Here is a 22,926-nt window from a genome sequence, read left to right on the forward strand (position 1 = left end):
TGAAGCCAGTGAAGTAGTTATTAAGAGGAAAGAGTCCGGTACGTCTGGATGGACAGACAGGCAGACTTGGAGCGAGCGTGCCCGAGTTGCACCCTCATAGCAGTTTAAGTCACTTACATGGGGCGTTTCTTTCGGTTTTCCTTTGGCCCATCATTCTGATTTGCCCGGTTCACAGTCCATATTTGGTGTGTATCAGGATCCTTCCCTGTGTGCACATGCATCTCTTAGCCAAGATGGTTTCTACCGCAAGGGAGTACAGGTAACTTACGTTAGTTGACATCACTCCCTTTGACCTCCAAGGAGCTTTTCTGCGCACATGTGGTTGAGGAGATCTCCTGACTTCAGGAATGAGAAATACGTGGGTCTGGGCAGGGCGCAGCCTCTTCCTTTAATTGTCCTGCTATTCTTATTTTGGAGTGGTCAATACGGAATGAATGTCCAGTTGCTTTACGCTGAGGGGTGCCCGTCTGCCTCCTGCCTCAGGGCTCCGCTGCATCTGTGCGTATGTGTATGCCTGGGTGGGTGCTCTGGTGAAAGTTTTCCATAAGTGAAGGTTTGGGTCAAAAGCCTGTGGAAAGATTAAAACCTTGGTTAACTTGTCTGTAAAGGACCACCTGTCCAACTCAAGATTTATTTCTTTTATTTTTAAAATTTATTCTAAAGTACTAAATTTGTCAGAGTATTTCAATTTCTCATATAAACATTTTTTTTAAACTTGGAGATTTTCTTTTCTCTTATTTATTTAGTCTTTTAAAGACATGCTTTCACTTTCATTTTAAAAATATGCTTAGCTCAGAAATTTGTCCAGGAAACAAATCATGATTAAAAGCAAATGTTCTGTCTCATAGAAGTATATGTGTTCACCAGACCCATTAAATCTGACACTGAGGGCAAGCTTTGAACAGTCAGGTTTAGAAAACAAAGTGTATCTTCTGGATTTTGTCAAGCAGAATGAAAAATAAAGTTCTATACATGCTCTTAGTTTTATTAACCAATGCAAGATATCTGTGGAAATCAAAAAAAATGGAAACAAGGTACTCTAAATATGAATGTGCTAAATGATGATGAATAAGAAAGATAATCAAGTGATTACTCAATATTAGTGCTTTTTCCTAAGCACTTCATTTAATCTTCACCCTATGAAGCAGGTATTACTACTATTATCCCCATTTTACTAAGGAGGAAATTCATCTTAAATTTATTAGCCAAAGCTATAGAATGTCAGGAAATCTGGTAGAACTAAAATCTGATTATACCAAACTAACTATGGCACATTATTAAAAGCAGTGCCCATGAGAACATATGCCTAGAAAACATTCAAGTTCTCCTTGTCTGTGCCATCAGGACCGGGGCATGTATTTAGGTGACTAGGGGTCTCAGCCTAGGGCCAGCAGGGTCTAAGCATGCCTTTTATTTGGGCAGCCTGGCACTGTTCGGTAAATCGAGTTGTGTGGATTTATCTGCATTTTCTGGCTGGCCATCCTTTCCACAAGTCCCTGTCCCATCGTGCCAGGCCTCCTCACACACAGTCACTGCTTCTCTGGCCCCCGAGTCTTCCGACATCGTGGACCACCTCCCCTGCCCCCCACCTGCCGCTGAGACTGGCACCGCCTGCGGGGACAGGGGCAGACAGAGGGGCAGAGGCCCTGCCTAGCACTGTGCTCCCACCTCAGTGTCAGCATGGCGAGAAATGAAGCGCTACACTCTACGTCAGTAGAGGTGCAAGAGATGAACTTTTTTCCTCCATGAATTAAACACTCCTCAAGCGCCTAAAACTATACACACACAAAGACTATCTTACATATAGCCTCTCTCCACTTAGGCGCTTCCCTTTAGGTGTACAATACATACCATACAGGTCATTACAATCTAGACGCCACAGCACAAATTTTTAAAGACGTATATTGTTAGCTAAGATACCGCATAAGATGTTCAGAACTGAGAAGTGCAGCTGGACCGTGCTGACCTTCTCCCAGATGACGAGATACCCAGAGGACAGTGGAGCAGATAGGAGGGTCCGGAAGTAGCCGTGTTAGTGTTTACGGTAACGTGGTCATGAAACAGAGGCAGTGAGTGAGATCATTTGAAGACTACGGAAGTGTTTCAGCAAACGGTGCTTAGGGTGTGTGTAAGTGCAGTAGGTGACTGGGTGATGTGTGTGCTGTGGGGGCATGTGGCTGTGTGTGGAAGGGATGAGGTGTGTATGGTGAGTGTGTGCGTATGGAATGCAGGTGGGTGTGGATGGGGGCTGTGGGGTGTATGTGCTTCTGAGTATGTTCCCCCACCTCAGCCCAACTGTAAAAATCAGTTTCAGATAGATTAAAGGTAAACATTTGAGAGACAAAACCTAAAATGCTTAGAGCAAAATGTAAACATCTTAATGACCTTTGGGTAAATAATGCTCTCTTAATAGCTGAGTAATATTGCAGTGTCTATGGACCACATCTTCTTTATCCATGGATCTGTTGATGGACATTTAGGTTGCTTTCACGTCCTGGCTATTGTAAACAGAGCTGCAATGAACACTGGGGTGCACGTATCCTTTCAGATCCTGTTTTTCTCTGGGTATATGCCCAGGAGTGGGATTGCAGGGTCATAAGGTAGCTCTGCTTTTAGTTTTTTAAGGAACCTCCATACTGTTCTCCTGGAGAAGGCAATGGCACCCCACTCCAGTACCCTTGCCTGGAAAACCCCATGGACAGAGGAGCCTGGTGGGCTGCAGTCCATGGTGTCTCGAAGAGTCGGACACGACTGAGCGACTTCACTTTCACTTTTCACTTTCATGCATGGGACAAGGACATGGCAACCTACTCCAGTGTTCGTGCCTGGAGAATCCCAGGGACGGCGGAGCCTGGTGGGCTGCCATCTATGGGGTCACAAAGAGTCGGACACAACTAAAGCAACTTAGCAGCAGCAGCAGCATACTGTTCTCCATAATGACTGTACCGATTTACATTCCCACTTACCATGTAGGAGGGTTCTGAGAAAGCTCTCTTAAGATTTAGAGAAACAGAAACAGTGAAAGGGATATATTGTTAGAGTGGCTCAGACAGTAAAGAATCCACCTGCAGTGTAGGAGACCCAGGTTCAATCCCTGGGTTGGGAAGGTCCCCTGGAGAAGGGAATGGCAACGCACTCCAGCATTCTTGCCTGGAGAATCCCATGGGCAGAGGGGCCTGGCGGGCCATAGTCCATGGGGTCGCAGAGAGTCAGACATGACTGCAGTGGCTTAGCATGGCATACGTAAATGTATGAAGAGATCCTCTGCCTTACCAATAATCCTCAGATCACCAAGGATCCTCAGCTTAAACATGCAGTGAGACAGCATCTCACATGTCACATTGGCCAGAATTTGGAAGAGTAATATACCAAATGTTGGCAAGCCTTTTAGAGCAATGTGAGTGTTGGTACCTCCTCACTTTGGAAGACAGTTGGCAATAATAAAGTTGGAAGAATTTACACCCGTGTCTCAGTTAATCCCGTCCAAAGTGTGTATTTACAGAAACTCTTGCTGTTTTACGTGAAAGGGATTGTTCATAGCAACCTTACAATAGCTCAAAATAAAACAACATAAATGGCCCTTGAAACCTTGGAAGGGTTTCATATATTTATGTAATAGAAACCTATGTAACTGTGAAAAGCAAATAACTAGAGTTACAATTTTTAACATGAATGACTCTCACAAAAGGTAATGTTTAATGGAAATTTTAACTTGCAGAGAAATGTGTACATATGGTAACATCCTAAAGCATGCAACACAGCACGGTTTGTAATGGGACTACATTCATATACAGAAATTTATTCTGGCAAGGGGAAGAACATGCAATCAACGAGGCGTATACAGCAATTCAGCTGTCACGATAATTCTTCAGCGTTTGGTACGTGTGTGTTTATTGCTCCAGACAACCTTCTGACCTCTTAATGTTTCATCATAAGATTTTAAAAACTTTATAGCATATCTGACTGAATGGGAAGTTTAGAAACAATTGGTATTTTTCTTGAAACTTGTTCAGGAAAAATAATAATTATAAAACCCAAACCCCCAAATTAGTATTCACCAGTGTAACACTTTAAACCTTCAACACAGTAGTAAGATTGTGTTCATTTTTCACATTGAGAGATGCAAAAGATTTAATTATATCAGTGAGAAATCATTTCACGTATGTCACATTGGCCAGAATTTGAAAGAGGAATGATACCAAATGTTGGCAAGCATTTTAGAGCAATGTGAGTGTCAGTGGTCTCCCCGCTTTGGAAGACAGTTGGCAATAATAAATAAAATTGGAAGAGCCTTTATACAATGGGATGTGAATATGGTTTACCTTAACCCTGTGAGAGTCACCTTAACGCTGTGAGATGCAGATGGAAGAATTTGGGATATGAAAGCAGAGATCAGAGAACCCAAGGGACACAGGAAGAGAACCATCATGCTACTCTTAGTTTTTTTTTAACATAATCAAATAGTTTTATTCATTTATCTAAGCCTATAACAGTTCAAGTGGAAAAAGGTATAAATTACATTTACAGAAATAGTTTCTATGCATGACTGCATATATATATAGTTATGTGTATAGATATAGTGACACACACAATTCTATACATCACGCTGCTGTTAGAAAGAAGTAGAAACAGGCTGCCTAAGACCCAGGACATAGGAAATAATGCATGTGCTTGAAACTGCTGGGGCGACACATGGTGGTTTAGTCGCTAAGTCATGTCCGACTCTTGCTACCCCAGACTGCAACCTACCAGGCTACTCTGTCCATATTCTCCAGGCAAAAATACTGGAGTGGGTTGCCGTTTCCTTCTCTAAGGGGCAACACCGTGATGCAAATAAAAGCCATAGACATGCACTGGGCAAGTGGGGTGGAGCAGTCACATGTGCTGAAGCCTCATCTCTCTCAGCAGAAAAGCAATAGAGAATTTTGCAATCTGTTAGCACACTGTTTAAGGGCACGATGCAAATTAACTACCCTGTGTTAGTCGCTCAGTCGTGTCCAGCTGTTTGGGACACTATGGGCTGTAGCCCACCAGGCTCCCCTGTCCATGGGATTCTCCAGGCAAGAATACTGGAGTGGGTTGCCATGCCCTCTTCCAGGGGATCTTCCCGACCTAGGGATAGAACCTGCATCTCCTGCATTATACCCTGAGACACAGTAAATGTTAAAAAGTGGTTCCTTTTGGAAAATGGATTGGTAGAGTTGGGAGAAGTGAATTAAAAGTGGTACTTTAATAATTTTGAAATATTTTAAATACATTTCCAGTATAGATTCTTCAGTGATTTTACCCATCTGAGATTTGTTTCTATTTGAAATATGGAAATGGAAATGTTCATCGCTTTTTAGAGTGTGGGAGCCATATTTGTTTCACATTTTAAAATCTCATTTTGAGCGCTTCGGATGTAAGGAGTGCTGGAAAGTGTCTTGAGAAGGTTAGGGGGTTTCACTCACTTTAGAGGGATTTACACATTGCCTATCAGCGAAGGTTTTGAAAATTCAGTCCCGCATGTCAAATTTGAGGGAGCAGACATTATTCTCAGTCACCCGTACTGAAAATAGAGTTGATAATGGCAATACAGGCAGAGATCTTTGCTATTGTGTAACATTGGGAACAGCGACACTATAATTAAGAGCTAATAAAAGTGGGATTTTTTTTTTCCCCCAGAAGAGAGTGTCTCCTCCTGTTAGAGAAAGACTCTTGAAGTGGAGACAGTGCAAAGCAATTATTTTAGAACCAGGCTAAGGCGTCCCACCCTCGCCACTTTGCCGTGCAGTGGGACTGTTCTGTGGTGCGCTTTGGCATGGGGACACGGCAGTGCCATAAAGGCAGCCGTTTGCGTCCCCTACAGGAGTTTGGCAGCAGTCTAGTTCTGGGGACGTTTTATCTGTTTTCAATGAGGAGTGCCTCTTCACAGTTCTACATTTAGACTAAAAGAATAAGGTTTCAGTTTTTAAGTTCCATTTCATGGGTCTTGTCCTTCCTTTACAATCCACTCTTTCCTGCAATAAAGTTGATTAGAACAGGTTACCCACCATTCTCAGAAGCAGTACTTTTGACAAGGACTGTGGAATAGAAACTGTAATCTTTTAGCACCAAAAAAAATCTGTTTGGAATCTGAATATTTCTTTCTGAAAGAATGCAGTCTTCATTACATCTGATTTTTAGAAATTATTCTGTGTGTACTGTTGATTCATTCTGTTTATAGTTTCAGTATAGTTGACATTTAGGAGAAAGAAGGAAATAATCTTGGAGTCTCTGTGTTTCTATATCGTAGTTTATTAAATTATTCACCAGCCTGATGAAAATTTGAAATTAAAGGTACAATACTGATTTCCTCAAGGAAATATTTATGGTGATAGAAATTTATGTACAAAAATTTTATCACTGGATAGTACAGAATTAAGAATTTGAGCTTTGAAACTAGATAGATCATTGATTCATTTTAGAAATTCTTTCGTGCACCAGCTGTGTGCCAGTGCATTCACTCTTGATGGGGAATAATTTATGGAGAGGAAGGGGGTATATCTGAGCAGGTGTCATTCAGCTAACGACAAAAGGAAGTCCATACATCTTTGGACACAGAGAGCTTGTGTAAGAATATTCCAGGGAGGGCATTGGATCATGCAGAAGCCTCACAGTGGGAATGATCCCCTGTAAAGATGCTCAATGTCTGGCACACAGAACGAACTTAAGTGTTATTTAAGAACTTAATTTTTAAATTTTTGTTTATTTGTTTTGGCTGTGCTGGGTCTCCGTTGCTGCCCGCAGGCTTCTCAGCGCGGTGGGTGGTCTTGTTGCCGAGCGTGGGCTTCAGGTGCGTGGGCTTCGGTAGTCGCAGCCTGTGGACTGTGGAGAGAGGGCTCGGCAGTTGTGGCGCACGGACTTGGTTGCTCTGCGGCACGTGGGATCTTCCCAGACCAGGGATCGAACCCAGCTCCACTGCATGGGCAGCTGGATTCTTAACCACTGGACCACCAGGGAAGTCCCTAATAACTTAATTCTTATTTTAGGGACAGAATATTAGCAGCAGCAGCACCATCAGTATCTTGAGTTCAGTTCAGTCGCTCAGTCGTGTCCGACTCTTTGTGACCCCATGAATCGCAGCACACCAGGCCTCCCTGTCCATCACCATCTCCCGGAGTTCACTCAAACTCACGTCCATCGAGTCAGTGATGCCATCCAGCCATCTCATCCTCTGTCGTCCCCTTCTCCTCCTGCCCCCAATCCCTCCCAGTTTCAGAGTCTTTTCCAATGAGTCAACTCTTCTCATGAGGTGGCCAAAGTACTGGAGTTTTAGCTTTAGCATCATTCCTTACAAAGAACATCAAGGACTGATCTCCTTTAGGATGGACTGGTTGGATCTCCTTGCAGTCCAAGGGACTCTCAAGAGTCTTCTCCAACACCACAGTTCAAAAGCATCAATTCTTTGGCTCTCAGCTTTCTTCACAGTCCAACTCTCACATCCATACATGACCACTGGAAAAACCATAGCCTTGACTAGACGGACCTTTGTTGGCAGAGTAATGTCTCTGCTTTTGAATATGCTATCTAGGTTGGTTGTAACTTTCCGCTTTGCCAGCAGAGAGGAGCTCGGAGGAGCTGTATAAAACGGAAGTCTTTTCTAGGCAGGAGGGAAGGGACGAGGGGATGGTGGTCACCTCATGTTCCTCTGGGGGGTGGAAAGGGCCTCTGTAGCAGATTTCCTGTTGGTGCTGACAAGAAGCGTCCAGACTAGGTGGCGAAGACCATTCCTTGGGAGAGGTTGTATTAATAAGCCTTGGTCTGGTGAGGTGGGCTGAGCGCAGGTGACTCCATTTGGGGCCTGTTGTCTTTTTTAAAGATCAGTTATGATAAGGTGGTGGGTATGAAACCTCCCTTTAAAACCCCTTAGCATAAATAAGTTGCAGGTGGAGTGAGTTGATAAATGTTGCAGGTTGTTTTAACAGCACTTAGGCTGCTTGTTGCAGTCCTTGTTGGAATGCGGTCCTGTTGCCCGTGTAGAGTAAAGTGGGAATCGGGGAAGCTCTTCCAAGCACTGGCAGTCTAATTGAATGGAGGAGGTTGGCCTGACGTGGAAGAGCTGAGAGCTAAACACTGGCGGCGTCACTTCAGATGCAGTCCGTGGCAGAGGGCTGTCAGCTGGCCTCTGTGTCACAGTCTCTAGGGGTGGCCAGGGACCGCATTTCAGAAAGAGGAGCTGGCAGTAACTCCTGAGGCTGTCAAGTGGGGAGAACGTCAGGCTGCTGTCACCCTGAGAACAGACTCTGCAGGCTGCTCTTCCTTGCCACTGGGAATTCTTTCTGTCTGACCTGCAGTAGCTTTTGCCCAGAGGCACTTTCAGGGTGCCAATGGGACTTGGGCTGTTTTATCATTACAGTAGCCTGTTTTAATTCTACTTCTAGAGATGCACTCTCAGCAGAATCTTTGACTCTGAAGTTTCCTTGTCAGAAGGTGCTTGTGAAGTTGAAGAAACTTGATTTGGTGTCACCTGGTGAGCCAGATTCAAGCTTCTCTGATTCTGCAGTTACCTGTGCTCCTCAGATGGACTGTGATAATCTACCCTTACATTTTATTTTATCTCTTTATCAGTTTTTAAAATTTATTTTCATTGGATAATTGCTTTACACTGTTGCGTTAGTTTCTGCCATACATCAATGTAAGTCAACTGCAAGTATAACATATCCCTTTCTCTTGAGTCTCCCTCCCACCTGCTTCCTGTCCCTCTAGGCTGTCATGGGGCTCCAGGTCGAGCTCCCTGTGTCAAATAGAAACTTCCCACCATCTGTTTTACTTAATGGTAATATGTATAGATAAGTGCTACTCTCTCGATGTATCCCACATTCTCCTTCCCTGGCCGTGTCCATAAGTCTGTTCCCTATATCTGCCTCTCTAGTTCTGTCCTGCAAATTAGGTTCATCAGTACCATTTTCCAGAGAAGGCAATGGCACCCCACTCCAGTACTCTTGCCTGGAAAATCCCATGGGTGGAGGAGCCTGGTAGGCTGCAGTCCATGGGGTCGCTGAGGGTCGGACATGACTGAGTGACTTCACTTTCGCTTTTCACTTTCATGCATTGGAGAAGGAAATGGCAACCCACTCCAGTGTTCTTCCCTGGAGAATCCCAGGGGAAGCAGAGCCTGGTGAGCTGCCTTCTGCGGGGTCGCACAGAGTCGGACACGATTGAAGTGACTTAGCAGCAGCAGCAGCAGCAGTGCCATTTTCCTAGATTCCATATGTATATGTTAATGTATGATATTTGTTTCCTCTTTCTGACTTACTTCACTCTATATAACAGGCTCTAGGTTCATCCACCTCAGTTCAACTGACTCACATTCGTTGCTTTCCATGGCTGAGTGATATTCCATTGTATACATATACCACAGCTTCTTTGTCCATTCATCTATCAAAGGACATCTAGGTTGCTTCCATGCCCTAGCTATTATAACTAGTGCTGCTATAAACATTGGTGTAGACATGCCTTTTTTATGATTTTCTCAGAGTATATGCCCAAAAGTGGGATTGCTGGGTCATATGGAAGTTTTATTCCTTGCTTTTAAGATACATTTTATTTTAGTACATTGGTTTAAATAAATTTAATAAATGAGTTCTGTAAATTGTGCACAACATTGTTAAAAAAACAGTATGCTTGATATTTCTTGGAGTTTGGTGTTCATACCTTTCACATATAATGAAGTTATTGAACTTCAGTGACATTTTGCTATTGGCCAACTTTTTAAGATGGCCAACTATTTATTAAAAATAGCAAGTTCTCCAGCATCTTCCTCCAGTTTATAAGAATTATGAGCATGGTGACTATAGTTAATAGCATTGTATTACATATTTGAAAGTTACTGAGAGGGTAGACCTTAAAAATCTTCATCGCAAGAGAAAACAGCAGTGTATGGTGATAAACGATAAGCCCTATAGTAGTCATCATTTTGCGATTTAGGCAGATACCGAATTATTATATACCTGAAAATCATATGTTTCATTAATTTTTGTTGAATCGCATCACCTACGTGTCTGTTTAGGACGTCTGATTCTCTGCTTCGTCTTTTTTGAGCTTTTAATCTTCTCTCTGGACACAGTAACAAATCAAAGCACTTGCTTGGAGACCCACTTGCTTGGCCACACTCCAAGTGCTTGCTTGGAGGTAGTATGAGGGGAGCTCAGTGGTAAACATCGATAGCAGTATTTCAGGCAACTGTTGAGTGACCGAGAGGACAGTAAAGCCAAGATGGGGAGACAGTGGAGGACGTGGGCAGCCGCAAACTGCAGTGTGCATGGGGAGGCTCTGGGGAGGTGACATCCGAGCAGAGACCTGACTGAGGCAAAGGGGCTAGTACCTGGAGCAGCTGGAGGAAATGGGAGGTGTCATTCATCCATCAAAATCCTAAAACAGTGTATGTGACTCTAGTGTGTGTTTGTCCTGGAAACATAACTGTGTTCCGAGTCCTTTCTGTCTTTGCTGCCTGCTCCCTTTCCTATAACCGCCGGCTCGTGAGGATGCGTGCTTGTAAGTCCTGCCCTCTTCTCCGCGCTCATCAGCCCGAGACCCTCACGCCCTCCCTGTGCCTCTAGGGATCAGGGAAGCCATCTCCTGGCCAAGCAGGGAAGGTGTTTGTTTTTAAGTGGGGTCTGTGCATTTTTACAGCTTTTTATTAACGCTTGGGTAAAACTCCTCCACCAGCTTTGGTCCCTCCTGCCATCGTTCACTTTCACTGTTGGCATTCATGTTTGATGTCTCCAGTGTCAAGATAGGACGGGACCTGGGACAAAACAGAAACCTCGGCTATGCTAATGAATGTGCTGCTCTCCATCCTCCCCCAATTAAATTAGGGGTGAAAGGGTACCCTTTTCTTATAAAAATGTGTCAGTAATGTCTGGGGCAGAGGGTTTCTTCTCAAAATACTGACTCTAACAAAGAAAAATTTCTGAATACATGAAACATATTTTTAAAAATTAAGTCTCTGTATTTTAGCATGGAAGTTGGGTGCATTTTCTTTTAGCAGTCATTATCCCTAACAATAAAAATATATACTTTAGAAAGATTCACATACATTAACTCATCTAATTTTCAGAAAACCCTTATGAAGTAGGTATCGGTTTATTATTATTTTACCGAGGCAGTAAGTGACACGTAGAGAGACTGACCTTGACCTGCCCACAGTCACTCAGGTGAAATCAGAATTTCAACTATGTTCTCTCTGTGAAAAATGTTGTGCTGGCTTTTGTCCAGAGGTCATCCTGATAAAGGATGGTGGTGAGCAGTGTTATGAGACTTATGTAATTGAGATCTATGCTTTGATTCAGTGTCTTAGTCCAAAGGTACTGTAGAGAAGGTGAAGGTCAAAAGAAAACTCCTCGTTTTTCCCCTTCAAAGTCTTGCTAAAAACTAAATCCTCACTTAAAGCCTTCTCTGACTCCTCAGTCCTACTCACTTGTAGAGTCAGTGGCTTCCTCCCCTCTTTACCTGCTGCAAACCCCCGCGGTGATTTTTTGGGGTTAGTGCCCTGCTACCATTTGGTTTATATGGCTTATCATGTTGTATTAAGTTTCACTGATAAGGTGAACTCTTTAGGGGTAGGGCTTGTGTCTTCATAACCTTAATGAACAACATCGTAAAGTAATTATGGTGTGTTATGGTGTCATTTTAGATTTTATAACCAGAGATGTTAGGCAACTTGTTGAAAATCAGAGAAACAGTAGACATAAGGGTGTGAACAAAATCCGGATTTCCAGGCTCTCGGTCCAAAGTACTTACTGCCATTCCAGAAAGATCGATTTAGGGTAAGAGTCTTGACTTCTTAAAGGAATAGAATAACATCCAGAGTCAACCTCAGCCTGCCAGGGGCATCCTGGGAGGAGCCTATTCTTCCAGTTCTCATGTTTCAGGTTCTGATTCTCTACCAATAACATAAACCTGTTTCTGTTATGAAAAGGAGATATTTTTTCATGGAAAAACCATAGGTATATGTTATACTTCTTGTTCCTTTAAGGCTGCCCCAGTTTTTCCTTCTATAAAATAGAGTTGATGGCATACAACAGCTCTCAGTCGTAAAGAAAGATTATAAAGATTAACTGATATTTTTGAAATGTGTAAATTGCCTTAAATGTTTCAAAGGTAAATTATTTAGAAATATAAGATAGTAATAGTACTGTTTTATTTCTACCACTCTGTTATAAACCTGGGGATAATTAACACTATCACTTGCTTAATAGTGTGTGAGTTTTCTCCCAAAGGTAACTTCTGTTGTGCATGGCTGGGACTCATTGCTTTAAGTAGAAATCTGAGTATCTGAGTTACTCAGTTAAGATTTAATAGTACTTCTTGTGGTTGGAGAAGGAACTGGCAACCCACTCCAGTATTCTTGCCTGGAGAATCCCATGGATAGAGGAGCCTGGGGGGCTACAGTCCAAGGGGTCGCAAAGAGTCAGACACGACTGAGCGACTAACACACGCTCAGAAAAATTAAGTGACAGACTTTACTTCCTTGGGCTCCAAAATCACCACAGATGGTGACTGCAGCCATGAAATTAAAAGACACTTTCTCCTTGGAAGCAAAGCTATGATAAACCTAGACAGCATATTACAAAGCAGAGACATTACTTTGCCGACGAAGGTCCGTCTAGTCCAAGCTATGGTTTTTCCAGTGGTCATATATGGATGTGAGTGAAAGTGAAAGTACTCAGTGGTATCCGACTCTTTGTGACCCCATGGACTGCAGCCTACCAGGTTCTTCCCTCCATGGGATATTCTAGGTAAGAGTACTGTGAGAGTTGGACCATAAAGAAAGCTGAAGTGAAGTGAAAGTCACTCGGTCATGTCTGACTCTTTGTGACCCCTTGGACTATATGGTCCATGGAATTTTCCAGGCCAGAATACTGGAGTGGGTAGTCTATCCCTTCTCTAGGGATCTTCCCAACCTAGAAATCGAACTGGGGGCTCCTGAATTGCTGGCCGATTCTTTACCAACTAAGCTATCAGGGAAGCCCAGCTGAGCACTGAAGAATTAATGCTTTTGAACTGTGGATTTGGAGAAAACTCTTGGAAGTCCCTTGGACTACAAGGAGATCCAACCAGTCCATCCTAAAGGTAATCAGTCCTGAGTATTCACTGGAAGGACTGATGCTGAAGCTGAAGCTCCAATACTTTGCCCACCTGCTGTGCATACCTGATTCATTGGAAAAGACCCTGATGCTGGGAAAGATTGAAGGCAGGAGGAGAAGGGGATGACAGAGGATGAGATGGCTGGATGGCATCACTGACTCGATGGACATGAGTTTGAGCAAGCTCTAGGAGTTGCTGATGGACAGCGAAGCCTTGTGTGCTGCAGTCCATGGGGTCGCAAAGAGTCAGACATGACGGAGCGATTAAAGTAACTGACTGAACGCATAAACAGTACTTCTTATGGTGGTGCCTGAGGATATTTTATGAAGGGAAATTAGGGATTAACAGAAAAGGATTACCCTTAACTTCACATAATGGTTTGTAGGGAGGGCTGTCATCCCTGAATTTATCTAAATCCTTTGCACACCCATCATGGAAAGCAAATCCCACCCCCAGCCCTGCCTGGGTGGACCTCCAGCTGCCTCAGTGACATAGAGCAGAACTCTGTGTCAGCTTGCTTCCTGCCAAGGTAGCATATCTCTTCATGCTGTAAGAAAGATACTCTAAGAATTCTGCCCAGTTTTCAGATAGTCATTAGGGAATGAAACTTTAGAAATGTCATGTACCTTTTTCAAATCTCATACAGATGTGTCCCAGTTGTACAGTGTAGAAAGGCTTTTACTGAGCATATCTTTGTCTCCAAGTTCAGCAAGGTACTAGATTTATTTTGGAATGGCCTCATTGGTATGCCATCATATATATGTGTGTGTATATATAAATATATATATGTATAAACTTTATTTTTTTTTTATTTTTACAATGTTGTCTTGGTTTCTTCCATGTGTGCAGTCAGTCCAGTTGTGTCTGACTCTTTTTGACTGCTTGGACTGTAGCCCACCAGGCTCCCCTGCCCATGGGATTTCCCAGGCAAGAATACTGGAGTGGGTTGCCACGCCCTCCTCCAGGGGATCTTCCCGACCCAGGGATTGAACTTGAGTCTCCCGCGTCTCCTGCACTGCGGGTGTGTTCTTTGCCACTGAGCCACCCGGGAAGCACAGCAATGCAAATCGGCCATGACTATACATACATCCCCTCCCTCCCTATATTTTAAATGTATTTCTCTATTGCCATACGGAAATTAAAAATATTTTACGTGAAATTGTTACGTCCTTAAATTTCCCTTGTGTCCTAGCCTGGCAGGGCCTACATTGTTATCCTTCAAGCCATAACTTAAGGAATTCTTTCTCATCAATGTGGATATGGCTTACTGACCTCCTCTACTATTTGGGGGAGAAATGATATTTTTGTCATTTTACTAGGGCAATGGAAGAGCGTTTTTCAAGCCAACAGACAGGAAAGAAAGGTTAACTGTATTAAAAGAAAAGAACTCTACCTACTGTGTCTGTCTGTGCTTCTTAAGTCTGTCTGATATTAAACTTGAAGAAAAGAAAAAAGGAGGTAATCAGGGAACCCGCAGTGAGGAGTGATGAAAAACAGGCCGGGATTCTGATGGAAACAGAAACAATGGAGCGGTAAGATCTCACGCGCAATCTGCTCCCAGTTGAGCTCGGAAGAGCTTACAGAACAGCATGCAGGTAAAACCTCTGCATGACGCTTACACCTTTCGGTGAATGAATAAAACAAAACAATAAGTAAAAATACATAAGTACATAAATAATACATAATATAAAAATACATGAAAAACAAATACCTATGTACCATCGTTAATCTTCACTGAATATTTCATTGCTTGGGAGTATTTCATACCTTCCTCTTCATGAAAAAAAGGGTGACAGCTGTGCTTCCGTTCTGAATTGTACATTTAACTGTTTTTAAAGATCACTGGTAATAACTGAAGCCAAAATATTGTTCACTGTACTTTGTATTTCCAAGAAGCCTTCTTCAAATATATAATAGAGATGAGATCAGGACATTAAGAAGAACTGGTTTATAATGCTGAAGATTTAATGATAGTTCCACTACCACTTAGGTTTTGGGACAACTGCCAGTTTCTCTTTTGCAGAAATGTGTAGTGTGTGTGTGTGTGTGTGTGTGTGTGTGTGTGTGTGTGTGAGTGTGTGAGAGAGAGAGAAAGAGAGAGATGTAGAATAATCAGAGGCCTGTTGACTTTTTTGTTTCTTGTATTAATTTGAATATCACCCCTGTACCTCAGCGTTAATCGAGTCGCTGTTGCTGAGTCTGGTTTGACCCGTCTTTCCCTGCACACAAACCAGAGTAAAAGTGAGCAGGGCACTGGGGCACCTGGTGGTACACGTTAGTGAAACCTCAGAGCCCATGTCTGCGAAATGAAGAATATGCAACCGTGGGCTTCAGTTTTGGACCGTTTTCCCACACATCCAGTTTTGGAGCAGTGCTTGAAACAGTCGTGTTCTCAACAACATCAGCCGTTGCTCTCGCTGCTGCTGCAGTCGTTACTGCTCTGCAGAGTGCTGGGCGGGTAGCGTCCAGAGCAGACGCAGGGCCCTGCCTCCGGTCCGAGCTTCATCGTGGTGAGCCCGGATGCCGTAAGGCGTCCGTGAGACCAGAAGACACCCCTGACTCGCCCCCAGCCCCGTCCTGTCTTCTCCGTCCCTGCCCACTGTGTTTATTTAACTGGGGTAGCAGGCCCGACCTTGCAAAGGATTGCCACAGGAAGTTTCCCCTGAATGTATCCGTAGAACATACTTCCTTGTCTAAACTGCGCTAATTGGCTACTTTGAAATCCAAACACAGGTAGCCCGCTCAGTAGCTTCCTTCTCTCAGAACTGCAAATGTAGTTAATGGAAACCACAATGTAAAATAGAAGCAAGGAAGCCTAACTGAAAGGATTGTTTGGATCGAATAGGGCATCTACAGTGCTTGCCCGGTGCTCACAGCACGTGGTGTGGCTGCTGAGTTATCACTGCCACGGCCTCTCCCTGTCCAGGTCTTCGTCTTGACTGTGCACCTCTATCCACACTGTGGGCTTTTTCTCTCGTGTGGGTGGTTATAGTAGCCTCCTCACTGGTGTTCCGTGTTCTAGTATCGCTCATCCAGTCTGCACCTCTTATCTCCTTCAGTTCAGTTCAGTTCAGTCGCTCAGTTGTGTCCGACTCTTTGCAACCCCATGAATCGCAGCACGCCAGGCCTCCCTGTCCATCACCAACTCCTGGAGTTCACTCAAACTCATGTCCATCAAGTTGGTGATGCCATCCAGCCATCTCATCCTCTGTTGGCCCCTTCTCCTCCTGCCCCCATTCCCTCCCAGCATCAGGGTCTTTTCCACTAAGTCAACTCTTCACATGAGGTGGCCAAGATATTGGAGTTTCAGCTTCAGCATCAGTCCTTCCAAATAACACCCAGGGCTGATCTCTTTTAGAACGGACTGGTTGGATCTCCTTGCAGTCCAAGGGACTCTCAAGAGTCTTCTCCAGCACCACAGTTCAAAAGCATCCATTTATCGGCGCTCAGCTTTCTTCACAGTCCAACTCTCACATCCATACATGACCACTGGAAAAACCATAGCCTTGACTAGACAGACCTTTGTTGACAAAGTAATGTCTCTGCTTTTGAATATGCTATCTAGGTTGGTCATAACTTTCCTTCCAAGGAGTAAGTGTCTTTTAATTTCATGGCTGCAATCACCATCTGCAGTGATTTTGGAGCCCCCCAAAATAAAGTCTGACACTGTTTCCACTGTTTCCCCATCTATTTCCCATGAAGTGATGAGACCAGATGCCATGATCTTCATTTTCTGAATGTTGAGCTTTAAGCCAATTTTTTCACTCTCTTCTTTCACTTTCATCAAGAGGCTTTTTAGTTCTTCTTCACTTTCTGCCATAAGAGTGGTGTCATCTGCATATCTGAGGTTATTGATATTTCTCCCAGCAATCTTGATTCCAGCTTGTGCTTCTCCCAGCCCAGTGTTTCTCATCATGTACTCTGCATATAAGTTAAAGAAGCAGGGTGACAGTATACAGCCTTGACATACTCCTTTTCCTGTTTGGAACCAGTCAGTTGTTCCATGTCCAGTTCTAACTGTTGCTTCCTGACCTGCATATAGGTTTCTCAAGAGGCAGATCAGGAGGTCTGGTATTCCCATCTCTTTCAGCATTTTCCACAGTTTATTGTGATCCACACAGTCAAAGGCTTTGGCATAGTCAATAAAACAGAAATAGATGTTTTTCTGGAACTCTCTTGCTTTTTCCATGATCCAGCAGATGTTGGCAATTTGATCTCTGGTTCCTCTGCCTTTTCTAAAACCAGCTTGAACATCTGGAAGTTCACGGTTCACGTATTGCTGAAGCCCGGCTTGGAGAATTTTGAGCATTACTTTACTAGCATGTGATATGAATGCAATTGTGCGGTAGTTTGAGCATTCTTTGGCATTGCCTTTCTTCGGGATTGGAATGAAAACTGACCTTTTCCAGGCCTGTGGCCACTGCTGAGTTTTCCAAATTTGCTGGCACATTGAGTGCAGCACTTTCACAGCCTCACCTTTTAGGATTTGAAATAGCTCAACTGGGATTCCATCACCTCCACTTGCTTTGTTCATAGTGATGCTTTCTAAGGCCCACTTGACTTCACATTCCAGGATGTCTGGCTCTAGGTGAGTGATCACATCATCATGATTATCTTGGTCATGCAGATTTTTTTTGTATAGTTCTTCTGTGTATTCTTGCCACCTCTTCTTAATATCTTCTGCTTCTGTTAGGTCCATACCATTTCTGTCCTTTATCGAGCCCATCTTTGCATGAAATGTTCCCTTGGTATCTCTAATTTTCTTGAAGAGATCTCTAGTCTTTCCCATTCTGTTCTTTTCCTCTATTTCTTTGCATTGATTGCTGAGGAAGGCTTTCTTTTATCTCCTTGCTATTCTTTGGAACTCTGCATTCAGATGCTTATATCTTTCCTTTTCTCCTTTGCTTTTCACTTCTCTTCTTTTCACAACTATTTGTAAGGCCTCCCTGGACAGCCATTTTGCTTTTTTTGCATTTCTTTTCCATGGGGATGGTCTTGATCCCTGTCTCCTGTACAATGTCACGAACCTTATCTCCTTATCCTGCTACAAATGAATTCTAGATTATAAAGTTTGTGAATAAATTCTTTAAATAAAGAACTAGAAAGTCCTTTTGCTGATATGATGGCCTAAGAATTCCAAAATTCGTACATTGTAAAACATCTAAAAGTGATTGAAACATTTTTAAACACCTTTTAAACCAGTAGATGAGCCAGTAACAACGAGGCAGGAATGAATGCAGATCTAGCAGGTGAGCTACCCCTGGGGCGGCTGAGCCCTCAGGGCATCCGTGGGTCTGGGTGCTCCAGGAGGACTGGAGGTGAAAGCCGCAGCTTGTAGTACAGAGGACAGAAGGATTGGGAGTGGGAAGCTGCCGACGGGATAGACTGCAAAGTCAGCGTAGCAGAAGTTTCAGCAGAGGAGACAATGGAGAGACTGTGTTCAACATATGATCACTGCAAGTGTTTGGAGATGATAAATGGGAAGCCCAAGCAAGCTGAACCTACACGTGACAGGAAGTAATATCTTCATAGGAAAAAGTTAATTGTCCACCTACAATTTTTAATGAAAGAAAGACATTTTTATATGAAAAATAAAAAATATTTACCACCAAAAGACTCTCACTAAAAGAACTTCTAAGTGTAGATTCCAAGAGGTAGGTGAAAATGGCCTCCAAAACCAACCCGAGTTACAGAAGTAACAGATGAAGGTGACAGTAAATGTGAGGGGAAATCTAAAGAGACAGTGGCCATTCATGGAAAATGTCTATTAAGGTAGCCTTAAACAAAAGCAATAGACCCTGTTTTCATGTTAGGCTGGAGGCAGTTGGTCAGAGTTAAAATATGCCACGATCCTCTTATTTTTGAGAAGGAAAGCGGTCTTTGGACTCCAAGTATGCATGTTAAAAATAGCCTTGAAAGCATAGACTAGTGCACAAAGTATCTTTTGATCAAGTTCAGCACACACCTTTTCACAGTAGGGACCCAACTGTTGGAGTCCATCAGTAGGATTCATCCAGGGCCCAGCCAGTAACCCCACTCATTCCTCCCACCATGTTCGCTCCAAAATGAATTACGACTCTTTCCCCAGCCTTCTGCACTTAATGATACGTGTGCTGTGACATCAGATTTAACTCTTCTGCGGTTGTCATCTTGAGGAACAGTGCTCCTTGTGAGGATGTGAAGCCATAGCCACACTCTGTGTGGGGGGGGGGGGGGGGCGGGGGGGGGCTTTACAATCAGGGCCACTGAGGCTGCCTCTAAGCTTTTCCAGCCTGATCTCGTGCACCATGGCCCCTTTCTTCCCTGAATTCCACCCATTTACACCCATACTGTTTCAACTGTAAAATGGAAATAATAGTGTCTTATTCTTAGCATTGTGGTGTGGACTGAACAATTAAGTTATAACTGACCAAAAACAGGGTTAAGTTTTAAACCTCTGTGGGAACTGGAAAAGTAGAGCATGGAACACAGGGTTACTGCTCCCTGACTTAGCATCTGTCACCCCCAGGTCACTTTAGATCACAGTTTAGCTGGGATCCATTTCTGATCGGCTTAGTGTGGTAATGGTGAAGACCTGTTAAAAGTTTTCGTGAGCAGGTACATGAATTTGGAACCAAACTGGTGCACTAGACCCACACTGGGTCCTAACCCAGATGGAGACTCCTTGTCTCCATCAAGGAGGTTCTTTATCTGCTTGGGTTTGCACAGCCGTTAGGACATTAGGACAGCTGTTGGGACAGCACAGGCTTTATTCAACGGTCAAAGAATGGAAAGAAGCCAGAACTCGGCGAGCAAAACAACTTCTCAACCCCATTCAGGCAGATACGATGTATATAGGAGAGTTGAGGTTAAAGGTAAGACTGGAAAGAGAGGGAGGAGTATTCCTAAACAGGGGTGTGGTTTGTATCCCAACCTGATGCAGCCCTGCTTTTCTGTCCTTGTAAGGGCTTTGCAATGGTTGTTGCTGTTAAGTCTTTCAGTCGTGTCCAGCTCTTTGCGACCCCATGGACTGCAGCACGCCAGGCTTCCCTGTCCATCACCACCTTCCAGAGCTTGCTCAAATTCACGTCCATTGAGTCGCTGATGCCATCCAACCATCTCGTCCTCTGTTGACCCTTCTCCTCCTGCCTTCAATCTTTCCCAGCATCAGGGTCTTTTCTAATTGCAGTTGTTGTCATGGTGATTGTCAACTGTCCTGGGGCCAGTGGGTGTGCCATTTAGCTAATATGGCTCAAAGTCACTGGAAGTCAAATCTTCCACCATCTTGGGTTTACTTGGTTCTAACCAGTTCTTATTTTTCTCTTTGGAGCCTCCTCCTGAAACTTAGATGAGAAGAGTTGGTTTCCATTTGAGGGGAGGGGCAGAGGTCTGATTCTAGGGCAACAACCTTAGTAACAGATTAATAGATTTCTACCTGAAAAGCAGAAAAATTGATTTGTAAATCTTTGAACGGAAGGAATCTCAAAATGCCACTAAATTAGTTTTAGGGCTTTGGGAACAGCCTTTCAAATCCAGGCCCTCCATTCTTCCTGTAGAAAACAGAAGGGTTTGTCTGAGTTCTTTTCCAGCATTAAGCCAGTGTTTTATTTTAAGTTATATGAATTATCCACATTTTAAAATGAAGCGGCTGAGGTCCTGAGAGGCTGGGGGACTGGTCGGGAGTGATCAAGTGAGGGCTGGTGGGTGAGAGGAGAGGTCTGAGACAAGGGCCGTGGACCAGCTGGTCGGCCTTCCAGCCCGACGGCCCAGCACACCAGCCACCTCTCTCCTGCACCGCAGCAGCTCCTGCAGCCGGCGGCCGCTTCCGGGCGCGCTGCTCTCACACGGCCCGGGTCAGAACCTGACGTCTGTTAACAGTGCACCCAGCCGTTACCTCATGTATAAGTAGAGTGATCTGTGGCTTTCTTTATAGTAGCCACTCTTTTTCCTTTATAAAGAAGATTATGGTATACATTTTTTGATCATTTATTTTTGAGTGCACATTTTTAAACCTTACATGGTGGAGACATATGGGATGATTTTTTTTTTTTTTTAATTTCCCCTGGAAACCTGCAGAGCGGATGTTTTGAGTCCTTTTTTTTTTTTTTTTAATTTTGCCAGGTGGATATCTCAGTATGGTATTGGCAGGAGCACCTGTATTCTGTAGGTGGCTGTTCACCTGGTTTCCAAGCTTAAGGTTTCTTCAGTCAAAGGACATTTAAAAGATATGGTTGAAAATAATGCGCTTTCTGATTTATTCACCATCCAGGTTAAAAGCAGTCAAATATTTGATAACAGAATAAGAATAAATGCCCTTTCTACATGTTGAGTAGACATGTTTAGAGAAATGTAATAACCTTAGAGAAAAGGTAATAACCTTTTCTGGTTACAGATTTTAATTTTATTAAGATTAAGAATAAATAGTAAACTGTTTTGCTAATCTATGCTTTTACTTTAGGATAATCTGTAAAGTTTTATGTAAGTCAATACAGAAATTCTACTTTATACTCCAGGAAAATACAAAGATGGGGATTGTAAGGACTTCTGGAAGAAAATTCACTTGGAGAATTTTTATAAAGGTGCCTCATGTCTGCCTTGCATTATACTAGGTTCTGTGAATTCTGAAGATGAAGGATCTTGTTCTCAGGTTATTCACAGCCTACTCAGAGACATTTAGACAAAAAAAAAAACATGTTATAGTGTGGCAGCACCTGCTGGAGAGGTCTTACAGGTTACCACAGGAGTAATAATTAAAGTTACAATTGGGCTGGTGGATGTGTGGGAGAAAGGCCAGGAGGAGTCCTTTTGTATTCTGAGACTTTTTTCTTATGGCTCAGAAACTCTGATGAAGCCTTGAAGGCGCTGGTTCATGAGCCCTTAGATTAACATGTATTTACAACATGCCACTAGCTTTTCCAGTCGTTAAGTTATCTCTACCGGAGCATGAACCGCAAAGCCTTACCGCCTGGGTTCAGATTCCTACTTCTCTTCCTAGTCATGTGATCATGAGCAGGTTACTTCTCTGTGCTTCAGTTTCATAGAAAGACAAGAATAATAGTACCTACCTCACAGGGCTATTGTGAGGATTAAATGAAATAATACTGCCTGTTATACAATGAGGCTCAAGAAAATTTTAGTTATTATTAGTTTCGTGCATGGACGCTAAGTCGCTACAGTCGTGTCTGGCTCTTTGGGACCCTATGGACTGCAGCCCGACAGGCTCCTCTGTCCATGGAATTTTCCGGGCAAGAATACTGAAGCGGGTTGCCATCTCTTTCTCCAGGGGATCTTCCCAACCCGGAGCTCAAACCTGAGTCTCCTGCAGCTCCTGCATTGCAGACGAATTCTTCGCCACTGAGCCATGTTAGTCTCCGTAGCAAATAAACCAGGAGTGTTGGAGAACAGTTACCACATTGATGTTTCAGGTTCTCTTTCTAAAATGCAAATTTCTGTCAAATTACATTTTCCCGTTTGTTTTCCTTTTCTAGCTCCAAGAGGCAAGCGAGGATGGAAGACCTTTTATGCTGTACTAAAGGGGACAGTGCTTTACCTGCAAAAGGTAAAAGTAGAAACATACAAAAGGAAGCCCACAGAACTTAATGGAGTGATATTTAGACAAGTTACCTAGAAAATACTCACTTTGTACAAAGAAGCCACATCAAACAGAAAGGCTGTTTAATTGATGTCTAAACTGTTTTTTAGATTTTTTTGTTGTTTCTGGTGAAAAAAGTTGTTTTGGAAATTATTTATTTATATATGTGTATAGATTACATTTTGTAAAGATAAAAGATTATATACATGTATATATGAGTGTGTGTGATCAGAGGAAATGGATGA

General features: G+C 43.3%; 1 protein-coding gene across 1 annotated transcript in view; it reads left to right on the top strand.

Annotated features, from left to right (window-relative positions):
* The window catches only part of PSD3 (pleckstrin and Sec7 domain containing 3), a 482,251-nt gene that overhangs the window by 398,037 nt on the left and 61,288 nt on the right, over window positions 1-22,926 (top strand). The window contains exon 13 of the mRNA XM_052661313.1: window positions 22,578-22,648. Within this exon, the coding sequence (XP_052517273.1) occupies window positions 22,578-22,648 (71 nt within the window). The remainder of the gene's footprint in view (window positions 1-22,577; window positions 22,649-22,926) is intronic.

This window comes from Budorcas taxicolor, chromosome 24 (genome assembly GCF_023091745.1).
Source record: "Budorcas taxicolor isolate Tak-1 chromosome 24, Takin1.1, whole genome shotgun sequence".
Classification (NCBI taxonomy): domain Eukaryota; kingdom Metazoa; phylum Chordata; class Mammalia; order Artiodactyla; family Bovidae; genus Budorcas; species Budorcas taxicolor.